General features: G+C 52.4%; 1 protein-coding gene across 1 annotated transcript; it reads right to left on the reverse strand.

The window, feature by feature from the left end:
- Nucleotides 1-7,822: 7,822 nt before the first annotated feature.
- On the reverse strand, nt 7,823-10,274 carry ALDH1B1 (aldehyde dehydrogenase 1 family member B1). The gene is given in 4 exon segments (XM_058524710.1): nt 7,823-8,933; nt 8,936-9,895; nt 9,898-9,948; nt 9,951-10,274. Coding segments are annotated over 4 exon segments (1,527 nt in total). The 5' UTR covers nt 10,183-10,274; the 3' UTR covers nt 7,823-8,649.
- Between the last annotated feature and the right edge of the window lie 923 nt (nt 10,275-11,197).

Genomic DNA, 11,197 nt, shown 5'->3' on the forward strand with positions numbered 1-11,197 from the left:
GCGGCCCGGGTTCGGATCCCGGGCGCACCGACACACCGCTTCTCCGGCCATGCTGAGGCCACGTCCCACATACAGCAACTAGAAGGATGTGCAGCTATGACATACAACTATCTACTGGGGCTTTGGGGAAAAAAAAAGGAGGAGGATTGGCAATAGATGTTAGCTCAGAGCTGGTCTTCCTCAGCAAAAAGAGGAGGATTAGCATGGATGCTAGCTCAGGGCTGATCTTCCTCACACACACACACACAAAAAACATTGGAACCCCTTCTTTGAATAAAGTCGGAATTGAAACTGATCAACCTGGAAGCTTTCCTTGTCTGTTGGGGGTTGGGGCTGCTGGGGACCTGCTCTCATCCCCTCCCTGCTCAGTACCTCCCAGTGCCTCTCCCCCTCGTCCCCACACGTTGATGTTTCCGTATCCAAGGTTTGCAGTTACTTCCTCTGTGATTTGAATGGTTGGGAGATGACTTGGTGAGATGCTTAGTGAATCTGTGTCAGGAGGAACAGGGATGCTGTGGCCCTGGGGAGGTGAGAGAACATCATGCATCTGCTGGTAAGCACATTCAGTGAAATCAGTTGAATCATCTCGAATTTGCCCAGACAGAATTGGAGAGCTGGATCTAGACCCAAAGAGCAGGGCAGATGGAGCCCTGTGTCATAGAGCTAAGCATCAGGACTGTGTGAGGCTGGGTTTAGCATCATCATTATGTACAAAAATAATAAATATTGGGGCCGGCCCGGTGGCGGAGCAGTTAAGTTCGTGCACTCCGCTTCAGTGGCCCAGGGTTCGCAGGCCCAGATCCCTGGCACGCACCGATGCACCGCTTGTCAGGCCATGCTGTGGCGGCGTCCCATATAAAGTAGAGGAAGATGGGCACAGATGTTAGCCCAGGGCCACTCTTCCTCAGCAAAAAGAGGAGGACCGGCAACGGATGTTAGCTCAGGGCTAATCTTCCTCACAAAAAAACTAAAAATAATAATAATAATAAATGTTACACTGTCTGAAATCTTCACCAAAACCACAAAGGTAGATGAACTTGATTGTCCGACCTAATGACTTTCCAACTGTGAGCGCCCCAAGAGTTTTCAGAGGCTGAGAGCTGAGCCCTGTGGCAGTCACCGTTTGGAAACATGCTCCCCCGGAGCTTGTGTTTTCTACCCTATTTCCATAGGTCTGATGGTGTGACACGACCCCTGCACCTGAAGATAAGTGCTGGTAAGGGCAGTCTGCACGGTCCTGTTGTCCTTGGAGCACTGCTGTGGGTGGTCCAGGTCCCACTGACGCTTTTCCATCATCTCATGTGCATCTCGCCCTTTTTCTCCGTGCCCACATCAGCTACTTCAGTCCGAATCCTCCTTACCTCTTACACCTGGGCTGCATTCACAGCCCCACCTGCTCACCTTGCTTGCCATTTTTAACCAGCCCTAATCATCCACTGCCCTCCCGAAACTCCCCCTGAACTTGTGTCTCCCACTATGTAAGTGTTCTAATATTTAATTCACTCACATTTGCAGTCTGTCATCTCCCACACGCACATGGAGTAGCATTCTCCAGAGGCCAGAAGGGTGCAGACACTGGCAATATGAAGGTTGATGGGATGTGGGCCTGCACTCAGGTGTGAGTTGAGTGGGGCTGAGTAGGATGAAGTTGCCATCCTGCTAGGCAGCACAAGGTGCCTGCTTTGTGATCAGAGCATGGGGAGATCAGGGAAGACTTCCCGGAAGAGGAGGCATCCATGCTGGGGATTGGAGTAAGTGTGGAGATTCCGGGCTAGGGAAACAGCATGCCAAAAGAGCAGGGGTGGAGAAGTGCAGCATAGTTTGTGAAGAGGGAGTAGTGAGCAGTGCGGGCTGCTGGCAGCTGTAGTGGCGGGGGCGGCGAGAGGTTGGCCGCATGCCTGAACACCATCAGAAGACGTTGGACTTGACGCCGTAAGCAGCAGGCAGCCTGAATTGCAGTCTTCTGTCGTCAGCTGGGTTATAACTGGGCTTGAGGAAGATAATTCGAAAGCCACTGTTCCATTACAAATGTACCCACTTCCCACCTTAAATAAAAGAAGTCTGATTTTTAGTCAAAATGGATTTTTTTCTTGAGGTTTTATGGTGAAGCTAATCCTATGCCTTTAAAAAATATTGCCCTCCCCTCTCCCCGGGGGTGGGTGACCCAGGGAAAATTAGCCAGAGCAACAGTGAGCAGTCCGCTCTAATGAATGTGCTCACTCCTAGCCTTCACCAGGGCTTCAGCATTCAGTCAGAGAAAGATTATGTGGTATTTTCATTAACTACGAAAAACTAAAAGGCCCTGCTGTCTGCAGCTGAATGATGAATTCGGAACATGGGAGCCCATCACACAGGGCAGACTGGAGACCAGCGCCTGTCCACACTCGGTGCCGTGGGGACCACTCGTCCCCGCGGTGTGACCTCCTTTACAGTCAGGGCCGCCTCTGAGTTCAGCCTCGGCTGTGTCCAGGGGCTGAGAAGGGAGGGGCTCCTGGGAGGCAGTTACCTGTGTCTCTTCCTCACGCATAAATCTCCCCCGGGACATTACGGAGTGGTTGGTTGTCAAGGGAAGAGTCAAAATCGTTAGTAATAGGGTGTGTGTGCAGTGGGACAGCAGCCTCTCTTTCTCCATTTGTAGATCCACCCACCACACACATCTGCAGGGCGCATACTGTGCACCAGGCATGGCTAGGTGCTGAGGTGTCTACGGTTGCTCATGGCCCCCGGGGGCGCAGCCCTGGCACAGAGAGCTGCTGAGGGTACCAGAGCTGGACCCGTCTCTCTGTGCTGCTGAAAGTGCTGCCGTCATCCCGCGGGTAGAATGGCCCTTAGCTTTGGGGTAGGAAGACCCAGAACCAAGGTCTAGCCCCGCCACGGTCTGTGTGTCTGGGTCACTTCCCTCTACTCTCTGAGCCTCCGTCTCCCCATGGGTCCAGGGAGGTCAGCATCTCTGCCCTGTCCCGCGGCCCTGAGTGTCCGTGAAGGAATGGACACACACAGTCCACTCTAGGGGATGCCGAGGGCTGTGTGCCAGGCGCAGGGGTGCAAGAGATGGGTCAGACATGCTGGGGGCTGTGGGAGAGACAGTCTAGCGGATTAAATCAGACTCATTTCACTATACGCGAAGGAACAAGAGCTGCCCAGGGCAGGACTAAACGGGGGGGTCGGGTGCTGTGAGCTCAAAGGGGCCAGAGACTGCTTGGTTAAGATGCTCAGAGAAAGCATACTGGAGGAGGTGGGCCCTCAGCAGGGCTCCAAGAAAATGGGCTGAATTTGGAGATGAAAGAAGGAAGGAAAAAGGAACAGCATGAGCAAGGCTGGAAGGCAGGGAGCAAACGGCCCATGAGAAGATTAAACTCTAAAAGTATCTTTGTGAGAAACACCCTAACCATCATGCACACCTGCGTGGGGGTGTCATGTGTACCAGAGCTGGTGGCGAGCTGTCCTCCAAAACTTGGGAACCTCTCCACAGTGTCAAAATGTCCTGATAACTACATTTCCCAGCTCCTGTACACCTCGATTGGGTCAGGTCATTTTTGCCAATGGCCGGAGAACGGAAGAAATGCATTCCACGCTGAGGCCAGGGCTTTAAAGAAGCTGTGCCTTCTCCATACTTGCTTCCCCATCTACCAGCTGACATGGAGGTCTCCGAGGTCCCATGCAGGGGATTTTCACCTGGGCCCATGGACCCCTAGGGATTCTATAGGTGGATCCATGGGGTCTATGAGCCCCTTGAAAATGTGCAAAACTTGTGTGGATGTGCATGTGTGTATTTTTTTCTGGTAAAAAAAATTAGCTTTTATTAGCTTCTCAAAGGAATACATAACAAAAAAGTGGTTAAGAACCAAGGTAGACGGTGGAGCCACAAGATGGAAGGAATCTCTGTCCCTGAATGTCCGCGTGGAAGACGAGTGCTGATGAACCACACCCGCATTAGACTACCACGTAGGCGAGGAATAAACCGGTGCTGTGCGGACTCCCACAGCCAGGGTTTATTTGTTGTGGCGGCTAACACTGCGCTGATACACTTGGGAAGACACCGGGCTGGGAGCTGAGAGACCTGTACTCCAGGCCATACTCCAGCACCACGGAGCTCTGTGGTCTTCGACTGGTTGTTTGGTCCACTCCTCTGGTTAAGAGACGAGGAGGCTAGAGGCTCTCAAAGGCCTCAGAAAGTGCCATCTTGTTGCCTCCCAAGGTCTTCCGACTCAAGGATTAATGTACAGATCACTGGGGCTTGGGGGGACCAGGTGGTGCCCCCACCCCTTCACACAAACTGCCCTTACCAAGGTCTCCCAGGCCCCCCATGACTTCAGCCAGGGGACACTTCGGTCCTCCTCTTCCTTGATCTCTCGGAAGATCTGGACTCTGCCTGTGGCTCCCTCCCTGTGGAAACTCCCGCCTTCCTTGGCGTCTCGACTCCTCTCTCCCAGGTCATCCTCCTGCTCCTCGGGCTGCTTCTCCTTAGTGTCCTTCATTGAATTCTCATTCTCCACTTGCCCCTTTGATGTGGCATGATCAAGATCAAGCTATCCTTGCCTTCCCTACAATCTGTTGTCGACACAGCAGCACCAGTGATCCCTTTAAAACATAACTGAGATCATCTCACTGCTCTGTTCAAAACCCTCTGGTGGCTCCTTCATCATTCAGAGAAAAGGCCCAAAGGGCACAGTGACCTTCAAAGCTCTACCTGCCCTATCCTAGCCCCGCTACTTCTCTGTCTCCCGTCTCCCTCTTGCTTGCTCCATTCCAGCCCCCTGGCCTCCTTGTGTTCTGGGAACCCACCAGACATGCTCCAGCCTCAGGGCCTTTGCACCTGCCATTTCCATACATCTTTTAGTCCTTTGTCATCTCTTCAGTGAGACCATCTCTGAGCACCTTATTGAAAATTACAACTACCCCCACACACACATTCCCTATTCCCCTTCTCAGCAGGACCTTTCTCCATAACAACCTTAATCATATGATGGACTAAATGTTTTGCTGATTTTGCTTATGGTCTCCTCCCCCATCAGGGAGGATGTGCAGGACTTCTGTTCAGTTCCCTGCTGTATCCCCAGCACCTAGAATAGTTCCCAGCACATAGTCAGCACTCAATAAAATGTGTTGAATAAATAAACTCACCACCTTGTCCCAGACCTGCTTCTCCAGCATTTCACAGTGCTGGCACCACACCCATTTGGTTACCCCAGCCAGGAACAAGGGGTCACCCTAACTTTCACTCTCCTCTTGCAGCAATCTGCCACCACACCCGGAAGCCCACCTCCTGGCTCCCAGGATCTCCCACCCATCCTCACACCTGGTCCAGGTCAGCATCACTGGCACAGACAGCAGTGTCCTGAGTGGCCTCCGACTCCAGGTCGAGCCCTCAACCCATCCTCCCACTGCAGCAGAGCCAGCTTTAGAAACCAAAACATGGTCCTATCCCTTTCCTCCTGGCTTCCTACTGCTGGACTTCCTTGCAGGGCGCACAGCCCCTTTACAGTCCAGCCCTCCCTCCTCCCAGGCCTCTCCCTTCCTCACACCGTTCCTCACAGCCTCCATGTTTTCTCACAGACTCCATGCCCTTCCCTCTCCCTGGAACACCCTTGCTGCATCTGTCTGCCTGGTTACCTCCTCATGCAGCAGGATCCTGGGCCCCTTCCATGGGCCTCCCTGGGCCAAGCCAGGGCAGTAGAGAGAGTCAGGAGAACGGAGTGTCAGCTCTGGCTCCACTTACTAGATGAACATCTCCAGGCCTCCATGTTTATTTGTCAAGTGTGGAATGATAATAAGTGCCTTGAGGGTAATTAGAAGCATTAAATGAGATAATAAATATTATTGTAGGTACCTCAAAAATATTGCAGGTGCTTAATAGTATTTCTTCCCACGAGCTCACGGCCTCCGTACTTCTACTTATCACAGCATTTTTCACCTTGTTCTGCATTTGTCTCCCTGCCAGGCCGCGAGCTCCTGCAGGGCAGGGACTGTCTATTCAGTTCTCTTTCCCCACGGCCTACCTAGAGCCAGCACCTTAACTTTTTTCCAACCAACGAATGTTCTGAGCAAATTAATGAACAAGGTGGCCACCAGAGGTCAGCCTCACACCCAGGACAGAGCCAGCCCAAGTGCGAGTGCTGAAGCAGCCTGGGACCCAGGATGGATCGCAAGAGGCAGGGTGAGGAGCAGCAGCCCTGGGGACACAGCAAAGACGCCGGAGTCTGGGCGCATTCGGCACAGCCGCGGGCTCTTCAGGCATCGGGGTTTGATTCGATGCTCTCTCGGTGTGCCCCCTTCTAGCCCGGGGCGTATGCGCGGTAAACCGCGCACTAAGCTTCCCAGCTTCCGCTTCCTCAGCTGAGAGAAGGGTGACCCCGCTGCCGACTTGAGAGGATTGCTGTGAGGCTTCAGTGGCTGGAAAGGCGACTGGCACAGATAGTGCTTGAGAGAGTAGATGCTTGTTACGTTTGTGGAGTAAGCGCTGGCCCAGAACTGCAACATCTACGACCAGGTGAAATCCTGCGGGCGGTGTCTGCCCTGAGTGATGCCCAGTTCAACCTCCATGTTCACACCTCCCACGTTCAGAGCTACAACAGTGAGCACAGAGGGGCTGGGGGCTGACCTGACTCCTCAGTCTCAGAATTTCAGGGGTCAAAATAAGGGACCTAGAAGGTTGTCCTTTCCCAGCCCCACCTCATACCAGGATACCCTCTACCAACTTCCTCTTCGGTTTACAAGTATTGGGCAGCAAATGAGGAATGGATCTGTTCAAATATTGGGATGGCGTTAGTCATTAGAGACTCCCCCCCCAACTCCCTCCCATTTCCTATTTCATGAGAAACTTTCACTACTGTGCAGAGTGCCCACAGCCTCCAAGAGAAATAGATAAAAGGTGCATTTCAGAGACGGTCAGGGTCACTCCAGCCTTAGAAAAATGGCATAGAAAGGAGGTCCCAGGAAGGGGAGATGAGGGGACCACGCAGACCCGGAATCCCCAGGAAGCAGCTTCAGGCCAACTCCAAGGTAAGATACTGAACAACATCATCCCGATGCCAGGTGAGATAATAGGATGTTAAAGAGATGCCTGGGGTTGTGCATTCTCAAGACTGAGTGGACCTAAAAGTAGGGTGATTCCTGAGGAACGTGGTCCAGAAAGATGGACAAGGAGAGAGGATCAGCACTCTGCTTCTGTGGCAGGGCCTGACTAGCTCAGATTTACTCCCGTCAGGTGGGCAATGAGGTCATAAGGGTAACAGTAAACACACTGAGCTCTGAGGTGGGAAACTCTGGACACCCTGGCACGTCAGCACGGCCCTCATGCGGCACTTGGCTTGAGGGGTGGTGTGTTCGGTAGGGCTGGGGAGTCAATGCCAGTGGAAGCCTTGAAATGAGATCTAAAATGGACTTGCCCTAGGCAGCAATCAGAGCTCTTCTCTGTGGGTCTTAAAGCTGCACTTTGTCACCCAGCCAAACGAAAACAAAAACAAAGCTAGAGATATTGTGGAGGGGACTTGTGCACCTGGCTGAGGGTTGACTAGATGACTATCATGGTCCCTTCCACCCCCAAGACTCTGTAAAATGTTCAGCAGCAAGAGAATATTGACACAAAACTGATTCGCAAACAGAATGTGAGTTTATATTATTTTTTAACGGAATTTAATTCATATCATATAACATATCATAAAATCCACCTTTTGAAAGTGTGCAATTCAGTGCTTTTTAGTACATTCGCAAAGTTGTGCAACCATCACCACTATCTAATTCCAGAACACTTCAAAACCTCCCAAAAAGAAATCCCATACCCATTAGCAGTTACTCCCCATTCCCTCCTCCCCAGCCCCTGTCAACTACTAATCTACTTTCTGTCTCTACGGATTTGCCTATTCTGTATATTCATATAAACGGAATCATACAATATGTGGTCTTGTATGTCTGGCTTCCTTCACTTAGCATAATGGTTTCAAGGTTCACCCATGTTGTAGCACGTGTCAGTACTGCAATCCTTTTTATGGCTGAACAGTACAAGAAATATTCCATGGAAACATTTTGTTTATCCACTCATGAGTTGATGGACATTTTGGCTGTCTGAACTTATTTTAAAGGAATGGTTATATAAATGCATTCTTTGCCCACCCCTTCCCTCAAATTAAGAAAATCAGTAGCAAAATGAAGGGCAAGCAAGGAAACCACCCAGCAACTGGCACTTAGAAAAGGAAAAGCACCCTTGATTTTTAGGGTAAGTCAATAAGATTGGGCCAAGATTATGGGGCCTAGTTTGAAACTCCCAATGCCTTCCAATCCCATGGTCCAAGGTGAGTCCATCCACCAAGACATCCATTAATCCATCACGAAGTCCTTGGATCAGCAGGAAGAACTAGAAGTCATTGTCCAAATCAGTGGTTTTTAATCTACCTTCCAGGGACTCCTAAGGTTTCATGAAAATTACTCAGGGCCACCAAGGGGGCTGGGGCTGGGCGTAGGTGGATAGGACCCTGAGTCCAGCCCCCATCCTGCTGTAACTCTCATTTTAATTGCTCTATTTGGTGAGGTTCCCTCTAAGAGTTCATCTGGAACAAATAAAGGGGGTCCAGGTCCATGGCTAAAAAAATGTTTGGCAACCACTGGTTATGGAATCATTGGACTGGAGTGGGGTCTCCATGGTGGCTGTTCTTATGAGTTCTTCTGAGGGACCTTGAGGGTGACTGTCTTCACCTCCGTGTAGGCCTTAAGCCCATCCTCCCCCAGCTCCCTCCCATTGCCAGATTCCTTAAACCCTCCGAACGGCGTGCGGCAGGTGACCACATTGTAGGTGTTTACCCACACCGTCCCAGCTTGGAGTGCCTGTGTGAAGTACGTGGCCTTGTCCAGGTCCTGGGTGAACACAGCGGCAGCCAAGCCATACCTGGTGTTGTTGGCTCTCTCAATCACCTCCTCAATCTTCTTGAACTTGAACAGGGCTGCACAGGCCCGAAGATCTCCTCCTTGGCGATCCTCATGTCCTCCTGCACACCACCAAAGACTGTGGGCTTGATGAAGAAACCACGCTCCCCGAAACGCTCCCCACCACAGAGAAGTTTTGCCCCCTCCTTCTGGCCAATCTGGATGTACCCCAGGATTCGTTCAAACTGCTCCTTGTCCACCTGGGGCTCCTGCTCGGTGTCCAGTTCAAAGGGGTTCCCAACTCTCCTCTGCTTAGCTTTCTCCACGGTTCTCTCAACAAACTCATCATAGACGGATTCTTCAACGAAGGTCTGGGAACCTGCACAGCAGCACTGGCCCATGTTGAAGAAGAGGGCTCCATGGCATTGTTCCATAGCGTGGTCCACATTGGCATCGGCCAACACGATGCTGGGGCTCTTCCCACCCAGCTCCAGGGTGACTCTTTTGAGGTTGGAATCGCTGGCCGCCTTCTGGATCAGGTGGCCCACCTTGGTGGAGCCGGTGAAGGCAACTTTGTCGATATCCGTGTGCTGGGCAATGGCCGCTCCTGCTATTGGGCCATAGCCAGTGATGATGTTCACCACCCCAGGGGGAAAGCCCGCGTCTTTGATGAGAGAGGCCAAATACAGGGCAGAGAGGGGTGTCTGCTCCGCAACCTTCACGACCACAGCGTTGCCTGTGGCAAGTGCTGGGGCCAGCTTCCAGCTCTGCATGACCAAGGGGAAGTTCCACGGGATTATCTGGCCACAGATGCCAACAGGCTCGTGCCGGGTGAAGCAGAAGTGCTCACCATCCATGGGGATGGTCTTGCCGTGCCACTTGTCAGCCCAGCCAGCAAAGTACCGGTACACCTTGATGGCCTCATCCAGGTCCCAGACATAAGACTCTTGGAAAGACTTTCCATTGTCCAAGGTCTCCAGCGAGGCCAAGTAGACACGATCCTGCTCCACTAGGTCAGCTAGGCGGTTCAGCAGCCAGCCCGCTCCGAGGCCTCCACCCGGCGCCATGAAGACCCCAGGCAGAAGGCCTCTCTGTGAGAGCAGCCCGGTCCCCCTCAGCTACACGGCCAGTGACCTCTCCTGTGGTGGGGCTGACTGTCGGGAAGGTCTTCTTGCTGACTGCATCCAGCCACTCACTGCTGATGAACAGCTGGCTGTAGCAGATGTCTGGGCTCAGGCTGGGGCTTGGGAGGGCTGTGGCAGAGGAGGCTGGGGAGGCTGTGCCGCGGAGGCAGAGCAGCCGGGGCACCAGGAAGCGCAGCATGCTGGCTACTCTGGAGAGGGACAGGAGGAACACGGGGCACAGGTGAGAGGGGCAAGGGGCTCCCCAAAAGCCCAACAGCTCAGATGTCCCAGGATTCTAGCATAAAGGGTTGTTACCTCTAAAACACGGACTGCAAGGGGTACAAAGGTCCTGAAGAACTCTCTGGTCCAACTCGGTCATGTCCCATCTGTCCTCCGGCTCACTCCCTCACCTCTTCTGGGTCTTTGCTCAGATATCACCTTCTCAGCAAGGCCTTCCCTAACCATCCTTAATGATTGCAACTTTCCTCACCCCCAGCACTCTCCATCACCCAGACCATGGTTTATTTTCCCCCGACATACCAAATAGTATCTTTACACACTCGCATGTTTATTGTCTGCCTCTCCCCAATAAAATGCCAGCTCCATGAGGGCAGGGATTTTTTTTTCCTGTTTCATTCATTGCTATGTCCCTGAGGCCTGGAATTATGCCTGCCACAGAGCAGCCGCTCAACAGTTATTTTATTTTTTTTGTGCGGAAGATCAGCCCTGAGCTAACATCATATGCCAATCCTCCTCTTTTTGGCTGAGGAAGACCTGCCCTGGGCTAACATCCGTGCCCATCTTCCTCTACTTTATACAGGACGCCACCACAACATGGCTTGCCAAGCGGTGCATCAGTGCGCACCCAGGATCTGAACCTCCGAACCCTCGGGCCGGCGAAGTGTAGCACGCACACTTAACCGCTGCATGACCAGGCTGGCCCCTCAATAGTTATTAAATGATATACTGAGGAAACATCAAAATTCCCACAAAGCCTGTTTAATTGACCTAAGAATGGAATAGAAACCAGAGACTCAGAGTTGTTCGCAGAGAGGGCATGCCTCACTCCACCTCTGTGCCTCAGTTTCCTCACATGAAACGCCTCCGGGGGCTATGTTGAATGGGGTCATGCATACAGCAAGCCCAGACCCTCCACCCAGGGCATCAGAGCTGGCAGCGCCCTCAGAAACCAGCCCGGCCAGACCCCGGGCACA

The sequence above is a fragment of the Diceros bicornis genome, chromosome 28 (genome assembly GCF_020826845.1).
Source record: "Diceros bicornis minor isolate mBicDic1 chromosome 28, mDicBic1.mat.cur, whole genome shotgun sequence".
NCBI lineage: Eukaryota > Metazoa > Chordata > Mammalia > Perissodactyla > Rhinocerotidae > Diceros > Diceros bicornis.